General features: G+C 38.9%; 1 protein-coding gene across 1 annotated transcript in view; it reads right to left on the reverse strand.

Annotated features, from left to right (window-relative positions):
• LOC122750217 (sulfotransferase 1C1-like) overlaps positions 1 to 17,408 on the reverse strand; it is a 37,379-nt gene extending 19,971 nt beyond the window's left edge. The window contains 6 exon segments of the mRNA XM_043996890.1: positions 231 to 282; positions 284 to 326; positions 4,987 to 5,127; positions 7,800 to 7,998; positions 10,650 to 10,867; positions 17,297 to 17,408. Coding sequence (XP_043852825.1) covers positions 231 to 282; positions 284 to 326; positions 4,987 to 5,127; positions 7,800 to 7,998; positions 10,650 to 10,760 — 546 coding nt within the window. The 5' untranslated portion in view covers positions 10,761 to 10,867; positions 17,297 to 17,408.
• Between the last annotated feature and the right edge of the window lie 3,242 nt (positions 17,409 to 20,650).

A 20,650-nucleotide genomic window follows, 5' to 3' on the forward strand; every position in this document is an offset into this window, starting at 1 on the left:
GGCTCAGTGATTTCAATGCTATTGGAATTCCCAAATGACAGGATTCTCTTTACCCATTCTGGCTTTTGACTGGTGAACTCCTCTCTCATTACTCAGAAAGATGAAAATTAAATGCAGCCTTTGTAATGGGAAGGTAATATAATGTATCTTTTCAAAAAGAATTCTTTGCTGTGATATAGAACAAAAGGTGATGCAAAGCAAGGCAGATTTGAACACCTGGTTGATCTTACTTTTGTATTTTGTTTCCAGAAGGATGGTGGTAACAGCTGGACAGGGAGATGTCTTCATTGTTCTTGGAGAAGACATTTTCACAGCTTGCTCCACACCTGGAAAATGTATGCAGTGTCATTGAAATTTATATTGCTTCCTTCACAGATGTAACTTTTGGGTAACTGTTTCACTGAAATCTGAAATCTGTTCTAAGTTTTAGTGACTATAAAGAGGTTTTTTTGGGGGCTCTTTCTCAGCCCTATATTCAAAAAAAGATGACATTTATACAGTACATTAAGATTTTTAAACACCACACATAAATTATTTCTTTTGATCTGAAGATGATTTACAAGCAATAGCAGCATTTGCTTTAGGGTTCCATATGATGTAAACCAGCAGATACCACTCCCTAATTAAAGTATTACATCATAGGGCAGATGTGGAACCAGGGATATATGTGAGTTCTGTGAAGACTAAGATATTGAGAGACATAGTTTCTGGATAATTTAATCATTTTATTAATAAGACTGGCAAGGGCCCGCCATTTTGTTGCTGGGGCTCTCGGGAAGCAGGGCTGCAGCTGAGCGGAGAGGGCGCCGGCTGGCGGCGAGGCGGCGGCGGCGCGCGATGGTGCGGGCGTGGAGGCGGCGGTGCCGCGGGAAAGGGGCGGGCCGGGGCCTCTGAGGGCGGGCGGGAGCGGCGCGGGGAGCGGCGGGAGGCGCAGAGCCGGCTGCGGGGCCAGCGGCACGGCGTCTTCCTGGTGCGCGACTCGTCCACCTGCCCCGGCGACTACGTGCTCTCTGTGTCGGAGAACTAGCGCGTGTCCTACTACATCATCAACTCGCTGCCCAGCCGGCGCTTCAAGATCGGCGACCACGGGTTTGAGCACCTGCCGGCGCTGCTCGAGTTCTACAAGAGCCATTACCTGGACACCACCACGCTGCTGGAGTCGGCGCCCAGATTTGGCGGCAGATTTTCTAGTACAGTAACAAAGTTACCCATAGGCGAGGAATTGGAAAGGATCATAGAGAGCTGCAAGACCAATCAGCTCCCTCATGTTCTAGTTGAGGAAACATGTCCAGAGAAGGAGGCCGTGATTTGTTGAGGTTCACATCAAGAGAGGCACCTGGGGCCTCTGGCTCATTCCATGGCTCTCTGAGCTCAGGGACCCACAGACCCTGCGGTACCTGGACAGACTCTCTGTTCTCTTTAGGAAGGACATTTTTGCTTGCCTTGTTTCTGGGTCCCCCTGACACTCCGCTAGGCACCCTGACTACATCTTGCTTCTCTAGCATACTTGAGGATACCATAGCCCCCCAAGGCAGCAAGCTGCATGTCTGCCGTCCTCTCCCTTTGAGTCCCAGAGGCCTCACCCGTGCTGGACCAAGCCCTCTAAACCGGGGGTGGGGGTGGGATTGCTTCATTTTAGACTCTGTTGGTTTGCTTTCAGAATTTTCTCTTGCCCCAGTCCTCCATGCTTGTGTGGATGATTTCACATGGGTCCTTCCGCGTGGATCCTTCTCCATTTCAGCTTGTTGGATGCAGCCTGTCTTGGCCTGTTGAGGAATGTCGTCTGGAATGTGCTGACTTGGGCAGGAGAGCTTCCTAGATGTTTAACCTTTTACATACTAGCTCCTTTCTTTTCAAACTTGCCTCTCCTCTGCTGACCCTCCTCGTGATAATCTTGTCCAGTCCTGTGGACCTTCATGGTGGCTTCATACTGTTGTCTCAGGCAGCGCCTCATGCAGGTAGGAGGGCGTTATTGCCTCTCCTCTTACCCAGAGCCAGTGTTCTGTGTACCTGTGCTGTCTCCCAGGACCCACGTGGCCTATCTTAGCTTCAGTTCAACAAATAACAGTAGTAATAACTCATGATTTCCACTCCCCATTTCTCATGTCCACCCCCTTAGATATTATTATAATGCCCTTTCCACAGAGGCAGTTGAGGGTTAACGAGATGAAACCCAAATTCACCCTCTTGAGAGGTTGAGTTCTGACGGGAGCCTAGGCCATCTAGCCTTGAATTCTGAGCCATTGATTGGCCTGTGGTGGGTCTTGGAGGTCTTTGGGATGGCCACAAAAATGAGAGCACTGATGAGTTTCTGAAGAAGGGGCCAGAGTGTCATGTGGGCCAGCAGAAGGGGGAGAAGAGGGCACCAAGGAAAAAGGCCAAGCGCAGGCACCGGTATGATGCTGCCTTGGTGACACATGAAGGTCTGCTGCTTGAGAGGATTTAAAAAAAAAAATTATTTACTTTTACTCTCAACCTCAGAAGACCTGAGTTTAAATTCAACCACAGACACTCCTTAGCTATGTGACCCTGGGCAAGTCACCTTAAAAAAAACATCCAACAATAAACAAACCTGTTTGCCTGAGTTTCCCCATCTGTTAAAATGGAGATAATCACAACCTCTACCTCAGGTTCTTGTGAAGATCAAATGAAATAGTAGTTGTAAAGCACCTAGCACAATGTTATATAAATGTTGTTTTAATTATTTAACCACTAAATAAAATGGGTATTTCCATGTACATAAAAAAAATAAGACTGGCAAGTTATTAATAAAGGGATGGTCATTTGGCTGCTTCTCTCAGACCAAAGACAATCAGGAAGTGTTGGTAGGGGTCACTGCTTATATACCCTTTAAACAGTAGGTAGTTTATGAAATAGCAACTAAGTCTAATTGTTATTATAATTGTAGTTGAACTGTATTAAAATGAAAAACTATAACAGACCACCTTTAGCTTTAGGCTTTCAATTCAAAGAATGTGTACTCTTTTAAAATGGCTGGGCTGAGTTACCCTTGCACTGAGAATCTTTCTGCATCTAGACAAAAGGAGCTTTCTTCCCCTAGATTAAATTCCTTGCATGTTTGGGTGGGGTCTGACCAAGATGAAGAGAGTTAATGTAATCTCATCAGTAATGATACTACAGGAAAAAGGGGACTTTTCAAAAAAATGAGGAATTTAGAAAAAGGGGAGAGCCTCTGAATCTCCCCAAGATATTTGTTATCATATTTGTAATCATTTTATCACAGCTGTGTGACAATTTACAGGGTATTTGACAATGTCTTGGCTATTGATTGGGTTTCTTCAGTCCTACCTTGGGTAATAGAAGAAAGGCAATAGGATAGGAGGGCACTACTACCTTTAGAGGTAGGAGGATGTGAGAGATCTCAGTAGATTTGGAGTTATGACTTATAACTTGATTCTATTTCTTTATCTCCTATCTTTCTGTGGTTTAAAGATATTCAGAAACCCATGTAGCTGAAGTGTCAGGAATGTAGTAATATTAATTAATTAAATTTAGCTTATTTATAGTAGGTAATAATTACAAGTCTTCTTGTATTTTTAATAGATCCAAGCATGGCATCTGAGAGGTGTTAGTTATACAATGTTAGTGGTGAGCAGCTGGTTAAGGTGTTTGGGCTAGTGCATGTATGCTTGCATCCTTGTAAGGAAAAGTGTTGTTGTTGTTTTTTTTAAGTTGAAATTTCATGTTCATCATTTGGGGACTTTAGGCAGCATGCTACATGATGAGGATTTAGCTATCATTCCTAACATTTCCTCAAGTCTTTAAATCTATATCTTCTATCTCTTTACATACATACATGGCATAAACAAATGTATATATGTAAGTGTATATGCATATGTATGCTCATAGCTACACATGAATACCCATGTATATTCATAATTCACATATCCTATATATGTATCTATGTCTGTGTGTATATAGACATACACAAATATTCACTGACGTTGGCCTTGTTAGCCAACATTTCTCATGCCTTCTAGCCAGCAACCTCTGCACCTTTGTTCATTATGATTCCCTTGCTGAAATGTCTTCTCCACTTCTCCTTAACTCTGTTTTCCCTACTCTTCAAGGCCAATTTTTATTCTCACTTCTTTAGGGGTGCCTTCTCTGATTGCCAGTCTTCAGTGGTTTCTCTCACTTCCAGACTCTTACAGAGGTTTTATAAGAACCGTATAGATCCCTTGTGGCAAATTTATGGGAGGGCATGGACAAATATCTTATAGAACAGGCACTCCTGTCCGAATTGTGATCTGAATTGTTGGAATACACTTCCAAACCAATTATTTTAGCAGGATGGATTTGTCTTACCTTCCTAAAGAGATTTTAAGCCCTTGAAGATAGGGATCATATCTTAAACTTCTTTGAAAGTTCAGTGCCTAACAGTGTGCCTAGCACAAATTAGTGCTTTTTTTTTTTTTTGGTGATGGTCATGCACATGCTTGCTTTTTAGAGTAAGCTGAATTGTCAGGTCCTGGGTTTGTACACAAAACCTCCACTTAAATAAATTTCTGTCCAGTACAGAGAAGGAGAATGCCTTAGGAGGGAGTATATAGCCTGGGGTGGCCCTCACATACTCCACATGAGTGAAAATGACCTGCATTTGGTCACAATAGCCTTTGGTTTTAAACCTGTGACAAGTCAGTTTAAGCTTTCTATACCTCACTATTCCTATTTATGAAATGGAGATAATAGTTTTTCTATCTACCTGGCACAGTGAAGAGTGAGGAAACCTGAGGGCCAAGAAGACTATGGTTCAAGTGCTGTCTATGACACATAGTAGGTGTGTCATATACTCCAATTCTCAGTGTGTAGCTAAAATTTACAGAGTATATACCAACTTCAATTGGTAGAGGGAATGTCAGGAAACTTCCTCCCTAGCATTTTGAAAAGAATTCTCCTTGAGAAGATGCTGATGGGTTCAGGAGTCCAACTCTAAGTCAATCCATCTTACTTGAACAAACTTACCTGAAGAGTATAAATTTGATAAGGCTAGAGGTGGTGTCCACTCAATATGAGGGTGCTTCGAAGGGGTGATAGTTCTCTGGCACTTCTTTTCATCTCCTTCATTTTGGATCATGTCTATAATCTCCTGTGTCCAGGTTGTGCCTGAAAGAATTTACTGTGGTCATTCTTCAGTTTACCTGTTTAAAATATTATCTCACCTCATGTAATCCATTCATTAATCTAATAAATAAATACTGATCATGTCCTATGTACAAAGCATTGTGAGAGATGTATGACATACCAAGATTTATTAAGTTTATTAAGCAACATTTATTTAGTGCTCATTATATACAAAACACTGTACTAGGCTCTGATGGACGTGAAATATTTATATAGGGAAATCACAACTCCTGAGAAGAATAAGATAAAACCAAAAATAAGTAATACTCAATAGTCCTAAAAAGTGCTTTAGAAAGGCACAAATAAATTATTGAATGAGGTCTGAAGGGGAAAGTCATAAGCACCTTGGGGAGGAGAGTGTGCATGTAGATCACAGAATGCTTTATGACAACAGTGGAGTGGATTCTATAGCATGGATAACAATTCAGTAGTTGAGTTGAGGATTCTAATTTTGGGGAATAAATAGCTCTGGGAAATAAATAATGAGTGAAGTCATAGAAGCAAAATGGTATTTTACACATTTAGGGTAAAGATTGTAGAGTAGTTGAGTTCGAGCATTGATTGTTGGGAGTTAGATATGAATGAGGCATTCATAGTGCTCAAGAAAGTTACATTCTCTTAAGGTAGATAGAACCCATACATGAATAACTAATAAAAGACTGCTATTAAAGCAAGGGAAAAAGATTATATTGGAGTTGTTAAAGAACTCGTTTTGGAGGCCGAAAGGCTTGGGTTAGAATGGTACTTCTGACACACACACTCTGTGGCTATGGGCAAGGCGCTTGACTGTTCATTGACCTAGGCAAGTCTCAGAGGACTTGTTTATCTGCATCAAAGAAGAGAATTTCCACACTGAGAGTGTGTGAGTCCTCTACAGAGATGAAACCACAGGTTTCAGCAACAAATAATAAGTAAATAAGAGAGGAGGCATCTATAAAGTGAATTGGTTAGACTGAATGATCTTAAAGTCTCTTCCAGCTCTGTTTATGATACTTACAGTGGTACAAGGAGTATAGTATTCTTGGATTTAGAGTGCAAGGGACATCAGAGACCATTTATATCCAGCATGTCTTTTTAGAAATGAAATGACTGAGACAAATCAATTAAGAGACTTTCCCAAAGTTATAAGATTGCTATGTGGCTATGATCATGGCAAGCTTTATTGTGGTGGTCAGCTTTTTGTGTGTGTTTTGAAAGATGTATAAGCTTACCAAAAGTGAAGTTTAAGATACATACTGGAGGGAATCTTTAATGGGATGAGGGAAACAGTAGGAATAAGATGAATTTTGGGGAAATGGTCAACAATCCAAGTTGATTAGAAAGCAGTTACTCATTACATAGAAAGAGCAAGGGAATAAACCTTTATATAGAGCCAAGCATTGTGTTAAGCATTTAATTTTTTAAAAAAATAAATATTACCTGTAATTGTATTTAAGTACATATTTTATGGAGTAGTGGCAGATAAACCCAGAAAAGGAAATGTTATACTGTGGGGTAGGAACTAGACTGTGGAGGGCCTTAAGCTAGATTCCTGAATTCCTCCAAAAGCCTAAAACAGAATTCTCTGACCAACACAATGCAGATTTTTGAGTTTGCAAGTTAAATTAGTTTCCAAATAGGTTAAATTAATTTCTTAATTAGGAAAGTTCTGACTTGGTTTGCTACTTAAATATGTACCTCACATATGACATTCCCTTTTTTGGGTTGTTCCCCATGCATCTAACAAATGCCTTCCTAATTTCCATTCCATAGAGCCCCTGTGTGCTTTTAAGATGCCATTCAGCTCTATCTTTTTTTTTTTTTTTTTTTTTTTTTTGCGGGGCAATGCGGGTTAAGTGACTTGCTCAGGGTCACACAGCTAGTAAGTGTCAAGTGTCTGAGGCCAGATTTGAACTCAGGTCCTCCTGAATCCAGGGCTGGTGTTTTATCCACTGTGCCACCTCGCTGCCCCCTCAGCTCTATCTTATGCTTGAAGCCCTTTCTGATCCTCCAGTTCCTAGAGTCTTTCCTCCCCAACTTGAAAGACCAGATGCTCTGGTGGTAGCACAATAGTAACCAGCCTTCCACAGAGTGGAAACCCTTCAAATCTCTACCACATATTACTCTTTAGGAGAAGAGCTAGGTATGATGGTATCAGAGCTTCCCTGATGCTGGTCATCATTATTTTATCCTATTTCATTCTAGACATTATAGGACAATTACCTCATAATACAGCAAAGCATTTCTGTTCATTCTAGAGCCCAAGCTAGACAAATTGCAGATAGGTCCTACTTCCTTCTGCCACCTCATTTTGACCTACACACCTCTTCTCTGATGAAATCTAGTATGATACCCTCTGGTTACCAAGGTCATCTCACATAGGTTTCAATATTTTGCAGTCTCATTCTATAATGTTCCTTATTGCAATGTTATTTTTCCTTTTCTATTGTCTCTTCAATAAATGTCCCATTCCCTTAATTAAGAAGAGTTTGAGCAGAAGGAAAACAAAGCTAATATGTGGGATAGGGATCAATGATAGTGGGAAGGGCCTGATTTGCCTTCTTACCCATGGCCAGCTCTAGAATGAAACTGAAAATCAATTAGAAGTTCACTCCCCCAAAGCTGTTTTAATAGAACTAGATTCATCCTTATAACTAATGATTTTCTTACATTACCTGATCTTAAGTAACTTGCAATGAGCAGATCATTAGGCTTGGCTTGGAAGTTCCAAATTTTGTCCCAATTATCACTCATTTCTTTGGTCATAAGAACTCCATTGATTTCTTTGACTTCCAGTTCTTGTACATCCTTTTCATTTATTTTGGCATTTTTCATTTTCTCTAAGGACATTGTGCTACAGTGACTTGCCAATTCCTTAAAAGAAATGTATACCTTGGTCATTTTCCACAGTTAGTTCTAGAAGCCTTTTTCTTACTGTTCTGGAGGACACAGGAAGGTGGTTTTTTTTTTTTTTTTTTTTTTTTTGCCAGAGAATCTTAAATGGTCTGGTAATCTTGGCTAGTCTTAATCAGAGGTGAAGCATTTGGTGCTCATGATTGAAAAACTTACTTATTGTTGAAATTTGCTTTATAGGGAATTAAAGCTTTTTTATCTTACAAAGGAAGGCAAGGCCTTAGAGGAGAAGTAATACAATTCCTCAAATTCCAAAAAAAGGTATAAATGACTGTAAACAGCATTGTGTAATTTTGATATTAGTTTCCACCCTCAAATGAGGAAAATGATAAGCTTTGGAAATGGAAAGACATTAGGGAAAACCTAGTCTTATCTCCTGATTTTATGGATGAGAACCCTGAGGTTCATAGATATTCAATGAGTTGGCTGAGATCCTACAAAAAGGTTTGATTTAGGCTAAGTGTTCAAGGAGTAAGAAAAAGATTCCTTGGGTGCTTGATGGAGCGGAAGAAGGGACTGTCACAGACTGAGGCCTCTCTTTAGGATTGCAGATTCGGTGGGCATTCATAATGTGTACTTCCTCCTTGCACCAAGTCTTATTTTAATAAACTTGAAATCTGGCTGAAAAGAAGATTAAGGTAACTTTGTAGGTAACAATAAACTTAACAGTGTAATAGATTGAGGGAATGTATGTGTGCATAAATACGTGTGTGTGTGTGTGTGTGTGTGTGTATTCCTAATTCCCAACATAGTTCCTGGCACTTGGCAGACATTTAACAAATGTTTGCCCAGTAGGTAATTCTTTGAAACAGTTTTACCTCTTTAACTTAGGTGATAAGGTTTCTGGGTTGACTGTTAGAGCAATCACTGAATGGGAAGTAACTATTATGAATGGCTCTGGTTAGAGAGGGTCAAAATGATGCCTGAATATAAGGATCATTTATAATTTTGCTTGGGTCCACCCATTTCTAGGTCATTTTCCAGGTTTCTCAACTCAAGGTTTTCATTGAAATAAATTTTATTCTCACATGTAGGTCTTATCATGGATTTGTGGTGGTATCAGAAAGAAGAGCAAACCTTTGTTATGGTTATTTCTTCCTTTTTCCTAAGATTTCTTACCATGGGTTTTTGAGGCCAGATTTTAACTCAGGTCCTCCTGAATCTAGGGCCGGTGCTTTATCCACTGCACCACCTAGTTGCCCCCGCCACAGGATTTTAAGGGCTGCCACTTTATAATATAATTTGAGGTCTGGAAGTGCTATTCCTTCTTTGTTCCTACTTTTTTTTTCTTCATTTTGTCTTCTATTCTAGATCTTTGTTTGAAATAATTCTTTTTATCATTTCGCTAAATTTTGTAAAACACCCCCTTGGTAATTTGATTGCTATAGCAATTATGATCCTTAGGTTATCTCTAGGCACCCTGTCTTTAAACTACTTTTTGGTGCCCAGCTTTAGGCCCTTTTAGTACTTTTAAGCACATAGGTAAGTATTAATTCATGTATTAATTCATAACATTCATTAAATGCCTAGAAGACATAATGTGATGTGTTAGATTCTGTGATGAAAATATGCTATTTTAAAGCTGTTGTGACAAATCTTTCTACCTCCCTAAATCTTAAACCATACCCGAGGTCTGCCACACTTCTTCACTTTATGAACCTGGTTCATATTATCATTTAGAAGGAAAGAAATGGACACCAACTTTATAGTTGAGGAAATTAAAGTACAAAGTAGGTAAGGCATATATTTATAGGCTGGGGGCCATCATCAGGTATTCTTTTTTTTTTTTTTAGTGAGGCACTTGGGGTTAAGTGACTTGCCCAGAGTCACACAGCTAGTAAGTGTTAAGTGTCTGAGGCCGGACTTGAACTCAGGTACTCCTGACTCCAGGGCAGGTGCTCTATCCACTGCACCACCTAGCTGCCCCATCATCAGGTATTCTTAAGCTACTTTTATATCAAGGACACTTTTGACAGTTTGGTGAAATCTAGGGTTACCTTCTTAGAACAATGTTGTTAAATTCCTAAAATACAACACATAGGATTATAAAGCAAACAAATTAAGATATTTCAAACCACAATTCACAGAGCAAAGGTTAAAAACCTGTGTGTTGAATGATCTCTGATCCATTAATGCCAGGATTTTGAGAGTGTGGTCTAGTAGAAAGCCCAGTGGATCTGAAATAAGAGAACTTGGGTTAAGGTTCTTAACTCTGCTACTTACTAGCAGACAGGGAATATCTGAGCCAGATCTTACTGTTGTTTTCTTTGTGATTTTAGTTTGGTTCTACTCCGTGTCACAGGGACAATTCAGACTGAGGACCTACAAGATAATAACTTCTATTTACCTCACCCAGTGAATAGAGAAGGAGCCTGAGGGCCAAGAAGACCACTGTTCAAGTCCTATCTATGATACATAACAGCTGTGTTTTATTCACAAATTTTCTGTACTTTATATAACCAAAATTTACAGAGAAAGTGCCAACCTCTATTGGTAGAAGGAATGTCAGGAAATTCTTCCCTTGTGTTTTGGAAAGAGTTCTCCTTGAGAAGAAGCTAATGAATTCAGGAGTCCAACTTTAACTCTATCCAACTGTATTTGAACAAACATACCAGAGAGGAACAAACTTTAATGGACCAGAGGTGGTGTCCACTCAATAAGATGTTGCTTAAGTAGGGGTTAGCCCCCTTGCACTTCTTGTAACCTCCATCATTTTGAATCATGTCTATAATCTCCTATAAGCAGGTTGTTCTTGAAAGAGTTTGTTGTGGGCTGTTGCTGCTGGGGTTCCATTTGCTACCCTGGAGTAGAGCTGGAGCAGGATCCATGGCTGGCCCAGGTGGGGATGGGAAAAGAGGAAGCAGATTATTGGCATTTAAACAAACCACATCATGCACAATACAGTTTGTCCAAGGAATATTTTTTGAAAAATATGACCCTATAATAGAAGACTCCTACTGAAAGCAAGTTGAAGCTGACTGCCAATAGTGTATGATTGAAATCCTTCATACAACAGCAATGAGAGATCTGCATATGAAGAATGGCTAAGGGTTTGTATTAGTATATTATATTATAGTTTAGTCCATGTTTAATGATTTAGAGGACTTGAGGGAACAGATTTTTGGAGTTAAAGATACAGAAGATGTTCTGATGATTTTTGTTGCCAATAAATGTAACGTGGAAGATGAGTGAGTGGTTCAGAAAGAAAAGGGTTAGAATTTAACAAGACGCTGGTGGAACTGTGCCCTTTTGGAATCTTCTGCAAAGTTAAAGATCAATGTTAATGAGATTTTTTTATGCCTTGGTCAGTGGAAAAGAAGAAATTCTGGTTTGTCCTTTAGACCTGACAGTATAGCAGTTCTGAGCCAGATTACAGGAATGAGAAACTGTTGCCTAATTGGAAAGTGCCACCATTCCAGACTTCAAAAAATACATTAATTAATTAACAACCCACCTGAAGAGACTTCTCCTATTTTAGATATTATGTGATGAATCTAGATCTTATAATTGCTTACAAAAGTTCCCTGGAGAAAAAAAAATTGCTCTGTGTATATCTCTTGGAAAAATAAGACAAAAGTATTTCTCCTTTGCAATGGCAGGTATAACAGCCGTGAAAATAAATGTATTTGAATCTAATATGATTATACAAAAGAGCATGGATGCATTTTAAATGCTAGGTATTGCTACTCTAATAAAAAAATTCATATTGCCCTCTTTATCAGAATTCCTCCCCATCAAGCACTAAAAAGTTGAACCATTATGTTTTCTACATATAATGATATAGATATAGAATATGAAATTTTCCTACAAACTCATTGTAGCAAATAATGATTTTAGTCATTGATTTCATTTCATATTTTAAAATGATGGCATATCATTCTGCCATTATATTCTAATTAAAATTGTGCAGTATGCTTTGGAAAAAATGGGTCTCATAAGAAAAACTGTAATAACTGATTTCTATGGCTTTCAAACAAAAATATATACTATACGAAATCAACTCTAATACTGCTTCTTATGTGTTATTGTCAGATAAAATTACAGTTTTTATGAATGATTAAATTTTAGTACATTAAAAAAGATTTTGTTGTGGTCATTATCTATTTAAAGCATTTTATCTAATTTAATGCAATCCATTCATTCATTTGACAAATATATACTGACCATTAGCTATGTACAAAACATTGTGAGAGATGTATGGCTTAAAATATTTGTTCAATATATTTAATAACATTTATTTAGAGCTCATTATGGGCAGAACACTGTGGTAGGCATTGGTGGACATGAAATACATAAGAAAATCACAATTCCTGAAGATAAGATAAAACCAAAGACAAACATTACTCTATAGTACCAAAAGTGCTTTAGAAAGACACAAATAAATTATTGAGTGTGGGCTGAGGGGGAAGGTGATAAGCAGCTTCAGAGAGAAGGAGAATGTGCATGTAGATCACAGAATGCTTCATGGCAACATTGGAGTTGGGCTTTATAGTGTGGGTAAGATTGGATGAAGCGAGGAAGAGTATTACAGGGATTAAATAGCTGTGGAGAATAAATATAGGTAAAGTCATAGAAACAGAATGATTTGACACATTAAGGGAAAAGATTATAGAGTGGTTGAGTTGGAGCATTGAATGTTGGGAGGCAGATATGAATTTGGCATTTATAGTGCTCAAGGAGGTTGCATTCTTTTAAGGTGGATAGAATGTATACAGGAATAAAAAAAGGATTTCCACACTTCAAGCACCCTGTAGAATGAAATCTTAGGTTTCTATCACAAATAATAAATAAGAGAGGAGACATGTATAAAGTGAATTGGTTGGACTGAATGACTTTAAAGTCTCTTCCAGCTATTTATGATACAGTTATATAAATAAAGGTATATAGTATTTTTGAGAGAGAGATCATAGAATCATGGGTTTAGAGTACAAGGGACATCAGTTTCAGCTGTCTTTTTACAAATGAAGTGACTGAAACTTAAAGCAGTTAAGTGACTTGCCCAAAATTATAAGGATTCTAGGTGGCTATGATCATGGCAGAACTCATGGGGAGGGTCAGCTTTTAGTGTGTGTTTTGAAAGATGTATAAGCTTACCAAAAGTGATATTTAGGAGATATTTGGGTGGAAACTTTAATGGGAAGGGGGAAACCATAGTAACAAGATGACTTCTGGGGAAATGGCAAATAGTCCAGATTGATTAGAAACCAAGAACTCACTACATGGAAAGAGCAAGAATATAAACCTGTACATACTGCCTGCTCTGTGCCAGGCATTGTGCTAAGGATCTATCTATATCTATTTATCTCCCTATCTATCCATCTATTTATCTATCCATCTATCTATTCATTCACTCATCTGCTCATTTATTTATTCATTCATCCATTCATCTTTTTTTTTAATTTGGTGGGGGCAATGAGGGTTAAGTGACTTGCCAAGGATCACATCCATCTTTTAAAAAATGTGTTTGTTATTCCAAAGACTAATAATGAAGCATATTATCCATCTCCAGAGAAAGAACTGATATTGATTGAACATATACTGAATCATGCTATGTTGCACTTTCTTTTTTCTTTTTACTTGAGTCTTTTTATATAAGATGATTAATATGGCAATGTTTTACATTTTTACATAATTGCACATGTATAACCTATCTGATTGCCTACCACCTTAGGGAGGGGGGAGGGTAGGGAGGGAGGGAATGAGAGAGGGATAGAATATGGAACTCAAAACTTTAAATAAATAAATAAATAAATGTAAAAGAAAAAAGAAAGAATGCTCCAAATAACCAACAATAGAAAATTAAAACAACTCTGAAGTTTCATCTCATATCCAACAAATGTGTAAGGAAAGAAAAAGCCAATATTAGAGGGGCTGTAGAAAGATAGTCATACTAATGGTGGAACTGTGGATTGGTATAACCATTCTGGAAAGCAATTTGTATTATACAATGAATGATAAAATGATAAAAATGTATTTATCTATTCATCCACCCACTTTATTTATTTGTTCACCCACTCAATTATTTATTCATTTATTTATTTATTCCTTCCTTTGTTTGTTTGTTTATGCAAACACTACCTGTGGTTGTTACATAGTTATATGTTTTGGGGAATAGTGGAAGATAAACTCAAAAAAGGAAATATTATCCTGTGGGGTAGAAACTAGACTGTGGAGGGCCTCAAGCTAGATTCCTGAATTCCCCCAAAAGGCTAAAACAGAATTCTCTGACCAACACAATGCAGATTTTGAGTTTGCAAGTTAAATTTGTTTAAGAATAGGTTAAGTGAATTTCTGAATTAGGAAAGTTCTGACTTGGTTTGCTATTTAAATATGTACTGGCAAAATCTGAGTGAAATTGGTAAGAGGTAAGAGAAAGATAATTTTTACTTTCAAGAATTATAAGAAAGAATAGAAAAGAAGAAAAAGGACTACTGGGCACTCTTCATGCAAAATTCTTTCTTGGCAGTCTGGTTCCACACACTCAGCTCATTCTTTTTTTGTACAAAATCACTTATAAATGTGGCTTGGTCTTAGACCAACTGTTAGACTCCCATGAGTCCACAATCATCATGAGGGTGGGAATTAGTGAAATAGTTATAGCATTAGGCTTGAAATCCCAGTTAGTCACAATCTGTTTTGAGGCTGTCTTATTCTCATCTATGGTACTGGGAGTAAGTTAAGTATGTGTTCAAATCCAAAGAAATCCATTTTAGAACCTGTTCATCTCAGAGAGAAAACTCCTTTATATCTTTCTTTAAACTGGAAAAATATAATTCCTTATGATTTATCTCATCCACCACACACTTAGCCCTCTTCTCTACCTTGATGTCAGTTATGTGGAACACCAAGTTATGGCTTCATCATTTTCTTAGAAGCAGTCAGCCAAAATGTAGGCATAGCATGAAAGGGTCAATTTGCCAACCAGCCTTTGAGGTATTGCTTTCCCTACCCAAATACATAAAGTCATTACTAGCCTCACAATTTCCCTTTTCCTCAGTTACTTGAAGATGGCTGTGGCCTAGAGTAAACACTCTAGGGTTTTCCTCTTGGTTTCTTAAGTCTGTGTTGTCCTAGGTCTGGGCCCTATCAGTCATGCCTTTAGGTGCCCTTTTGTGGTAGCAATCCTCAAAATAGGAGGTTCTGGGTTGTAAGAACATGCTGGTTCATTTGGTAAAGGTGAGGCACTAAGTAAGAAGAAGAGCATTACAAGCTTTTGAAACAAGTAGAAAAAGATGCCTCCAAACTATTTTGTCTTGTTGCTCATTCAAATTTGGCTGTTTTCATGAGGTGATTTTTCCATAGAGTTTACTGCTATATCAGGCAGCAACTCTTGGAATTCTTAATTATAATAGCGTTTGACATGTCTATCATCATTTAGGTTCCATAAAGTGCTTTTTATATATGAGACACAACTTTGGTGTCTTGGATATTGTGAGTGAGATTTTTCCTTACCCTTAAAGATAAGTGATTTAACTATGGTTATAATAAGAATTTAACCTACTAGTCAGTTCTTTGATGAAAAGAATGCGATTTAAAGTGCTTTACCTATGTCTTTAGTAGCTGAAATTAATAGTAATGTAACAAATAGGAATAGATATTATGTAATATGTTCTTATGTATTGTGAACTTAAACCTTGGCCAACACAACATGTCCATTTGTAATATTATTAAATGAGGTACTAAAAATAGTATCTCTAAGCTGGAGGAACGAATCAGCATTGAAGGTTGTTTAACTTTAGTGAATTGTCCTGAATCACTCCCACTTTTGTACATTTGGCTGACTGGCAGCCATGTTGGGGCACCCTTAAGCTCACGTTTATGATTTCTTGGATGATGACCATTTTGTTTTTTGCTGGGCAACGAGGGTTAAGTGACTTGCCCAGGGTCACACAGCTAGTAAGTGTCAAGTGTCTGAGGCCGGATTTGAACTCAGGTACTCCTGAATCTAGAGCCAGTGCTTTATCCACTGTGCCACCTAGCTGCCCTGGATGATGACCATTTGTAAATGTACATTTTCTGTACCATTTGAAATAGACCCAGAAGAGAATAGGGGTGGAGTTGTGTCAATAATTAGTAAGGTATATAAGCATTTAAGCCTTGCTTGGGTATGAAAACCACCAGATCCCTAGGCTTGGGGTCTTTCGGCAGGTTCACCCTTGCTAGAAGCCGGTTTTATTGTGAGACAGGTACCCTATCTTTCTATTGCTTGGAGATTTTGCAGTTCTTCTTTCCTTTGTTGAACTTAGAAATTTTCATGACAATATAGAGTTTGCTTCAGCACCAGGAAGACCTGGGTTAAATTTCCACCTGGAACACACATACATGGGTTATATAACTCTGGATCAATGCCTTGACCTCTTTGTTTCCCAATCATCTCTCTAAGTTTCAGAGAAGCTGGTGACTTGCACTGGTAGAGGGGAAAGGTTAACTGAGGCATTCTTGCTTCTCATAAAGATTTTGAGAATGAAGAATGAGACAGCTGAAACCTCACATAAACATACCCACACTTTTGGGGTCTTTTTGGATTAAATTCATCATACCAGTTAGTTAACAATAACCAGTGTAAGCCATGATACCAACATTCAAGCTTTGACTTAGGGCAGATTATTTTGATAGACATACAGGTTCTTGCTATTTGGAGCTTGTATTACTGATTGATGTTCAGTCACTATTTTTTCCCCTAGACAGTTCAATAAATATTTAATGAGCCTGAGGTTTTCAAGAAGTAAAAGTGGCAATACTCAGACCCTCTGTATATGAAAAGGTTTTTCTACCTATGCGTAATTATACAGTTACAGTGGGATGTAGAGTAACAATAGTAAGCAGTGGAAGTTTCAAGTCAATATTCATTTGTGACAAATATTACTATCCCACTTGTTCCCAAGTAAGGTGTTTTATAGGGACATTCAAAACAGAGACACTCTTAAGGCTTCTGTGCCTACCTCACATAAACTAAATGGCATGAGAGAGAAAGAAAGAGAATGAGAGAGGGAGGGAAGGAGGAAGACAGAGAGAGAGAGAGAGAGAGAGGAGGGGGAAGAGAGGGAGGGAAAGAGAAGGAGGAGAGACAGACAACATAGAAAAAAAACACAGGCTTTTAATACAGTAAGTTAATTACATGCTTAACAAAATCACTAATAGAACTTATGATGCCATGATGGTGGAGTGAAGAAGGAAATCCCTGAATCCCTCCAAAATTCCCCACCAAACAAGTTGAAAACTTCCTCCAAATTGATCTAGGAGAAGGAATATAGCTTACCAGTACAGTGTGAAGGGTCTGATTCACTGGCTGGGAGAGGAACAAGGTCCTAGTGCAGCTGCAGCATCTGACCATACAGTAGGGAGGCTTGCAGCAAAGTTCCAAGTCCCGGTTTATCTACCACTGAGTCTTCACTCTTCTTCAAAGAGAGCACAGCAAGTCTCCTCCCATGGCCCCACCCCCAGCACAGGCCACCAGCAAATGTCTAGACTCCATTGCTGACTAGTAGTGAGACCAGCCTAGGTCCTGCCAGAAGGCAGATTCCACCCCATGAGTAGAACCCTTCCCCCCATATTCTGGGGGTTCTTCAGAAGACAGGTCCTATTTCCATAACAATTCAACAGCAGGACCCCTGGGACCCCGGGGACAAACCAGATTTCTTTCCTCTGGCCAGCCAGAAGAGAGGCTGTTTCCAAAGCAACCCAGAAGCAAGGTCCTACCCCTGGGTCAGACTAGCAGTAAAAGCCCACACCAAAGGGAGAACAACAGTGAGGCCCCCAACCCACAGTACAAGTCAAAAGGGAAGCCTACCCTCTAGTGTAAGCAAGTAGCTAGACCCTGAAGCCCAGTGAAAACTAGCAGCAAGACCCTGAGGCCCAGCACAGAAAGCTTGGGACAGTTCAACAGCAGAGCCCAAATTTCCTACAAAAACACCAAGTCACAAAATAGGCAGAGAAACAGAGGAAAAAACAAAACAAAACAAAAAAGAACTTATTGTAGAAAGTTAATATGGTGGATCAAGACACAAACTTAGAAGAGGATAACAGTGTCAAAATGGCCACATGTGACACCTCAAAAAAATGTGAAGTGCATCTAGAAGATCTTAAAATATATATTTAACAAGCAAATTAGAAAAGTAGAAGAAAAATTGGGAAAAAGATGAGAGTACTGCAAGAGTGTCATGAAAAAGGAGTCATCAGCATGGAAAAAGACATATTAAAATTCACTGAAGAAAATAACTCCCTAAAAATAGAATTGGCCAAATGGAAAGGAAAGTATAAAAGCTCACTGAAGAAAATAATTCCTTTACATTGGAATTGAGGAATTAGGAGTCAACGACTCCTTGAAATATCAAGATATGATTAAACAAAATTAAAAAATTAAAAAATAGTAGGAAATGTGTAATTTCTCATTAGAAAAAATAACTGACCTAGAAAATAGGTCCAGGAGGGGCTGCTAGATGGTGCAGTGGATAAAGCACAGGCCCTGGATTCAGGAGTATCTGAGTTCAAATGCAGCCTCAGACACTTGACACTTACTAGCTGTGTGACTCTGGGCAAGTCACTTACTCCCCATTGCCTTGCAAAAAAATTTTTTTTAAATTTAAAAGAAAATAGGTCTAGGAGGTACAATGTAAGGATTATTGGACTACCTTAATGTCTGATATGCCAGATAGCAAAATGGAAATTGGAAGAATTCACCTATCACTGCCTGAAAGAGATCCCAAAATGCAAACAATCAGGAACATTATAGCCAACGTCAAGAGTTCACAGATAAAGTAGAAAGTACAGCAAGCAGCCACCCTCCCCTCCCCCACAATACAAATATAGAGCTGTAGTCAGGATTGGATTACATAAGATTTGGCAGCTTGCACATTGAAGAACTGGAGGGCTTGGAATATGATATAACTTGAAGGAAAAGCAGTTAGGATTACAACCAAGGATCACATACCCAGAAAAAGTGAACATTATCTTTCAGGGGGAAAATGGGTATTTAATGAAATAGAGCACCTTCAAGAATTCCTAATTAAAAGACCAGAGCTGAATAAAAATAAATGATCTCCAAATGCAAGACTCAAGGGAAATATAAAAAGGTAAAAAAAGATACAACAAGGAGAAAACAGATTCAATAATGTTAAACTGTTTGCATATGGGAAGATAATATTTTTAACTCAATAATTTTAGTACTATAAGGGTAATTGGAAGGTTATTGTTATTTGTCCTTTGTTCTCAAAAGTGACCATGACATTGGGGAGATGTCATGAGTTGCATTGAATTGAATTTAAGTGAGGGAGGGCTATGCAAGGTCACCAACCTCCCTCTCTCCTCTAGAGCCATCTGGGTCCAGTGACAAGATTTACATCAGGATGACTGGGGATGGACCTAGATATTTAAGGCAATTGGGGTTAAGTGACCTGCCCAGGGTCACACAGCTAGTTATTTTCTGGGGTAGTGCTCTATCTACTGTGTCACCTACATGCCCCTGCTTTGCTCAGCTATTTCCCAGTTGATGGAATACCCTTACTTTCCAATTTTAGGGCACTACCAAAAGAGCTGCTTTAAATATTTATGCATATATTGATTGTTTTACTGCTTTGTATACTTTAGATAATGGGCTTTGTAGTAGTATTGCACACTGAACCAAGATGGTACATTAGCAAGAAGAATTATAGTGACCTTTTTCACCAATGAAAAATCTACTAAGCAGACCTAGAAAAAGAACCAGACTGATTCCTAAATAGAAAACCGAAGAAAAAAAAAGTTAGTCATTTCCCCAGTCAAGGTCAGTATACAGAGATAAGCAATAGAAAGGAGTCTGGCAAGGACTCCATGGTTGTTCAGCCTCCTACCTCAGAAAGAAGCTGTGCACCATTGTGAAAAATGGTTTAAGTCGCAGCATAGAAAGAACTGACTTTGTGCAGAGAAAAGACCAGCCTACAGATCTTTTTTTAAAATAAACAAGACTGTGTAGTTTTGTGTGTGTGTGTGTGTGTGTGTGTGTGTGTGTGTGTGTGGCAATTGGGGTTAAGTGACTTGTCCAGGGTCACACAGCTAGTAAGTGTTAAGTGTCTGAGGCCGTATTTGAACTCCAGGGCTGAATCCAGGGCTGGTGCTCTATCCACTGCACCACCTAGCTGCCCCTACAGATCTTTTGATCCATTCCCAATTGTAGGTCACAGATTCAGGCCTGATGAGGGAGGCACCTGTACCTAGGGGTGGAAACCCAGGCTGAAGAGCAATTAGAAGCCCTAGGATATATAACCAGCAAGGAGTAAGTTCCAAAAACTTAATAGTTGTGTGGCTCTAAACCCAGGCACAGAGCAAGGGCTCAGGTCCAGTTTCTATCTCAAGCTGAAGCCTGCAGAGGAAAAACCAGGGCAAGGATCTCAAACCAAAGGCAATCCTATAGCACTTTTACTATGAAGCAGGAATCTCTGCTACTATTGACTGACAATGACTGAGTCATACAACAGTCTCATTTCTCAAACCAAACCTACGTTAGTGTGAGAAATAGCACTCAAAAACTTCTGGAACTCAGCATTGGGGTTGCGTCAAAAAGCTCATTTTATTGTCATTCTCTCAAGAATGGGCCACCCCCTAGTGGGACGAACCAACAGTGCAGGCTTGTAGGCCT

The sequence above is a fragment of the Dromiciops gliroides genome, chromosome 3 (genome assembly GCF_019393635.1).
Source record: "Dromiciops gliroides isolate mDroGli1 chromosome 3, mDroGli1.pri, whole genome shotgun sequence".
In the NCBI taxonomy this organism is placed as follows: domain Eukaryota; kingdom Metazoa; phylum Chordata; class Mammalia; order Microbiotheria; family Microbiotheriidae; genus Dromiciops; species Dromiciops gliroides.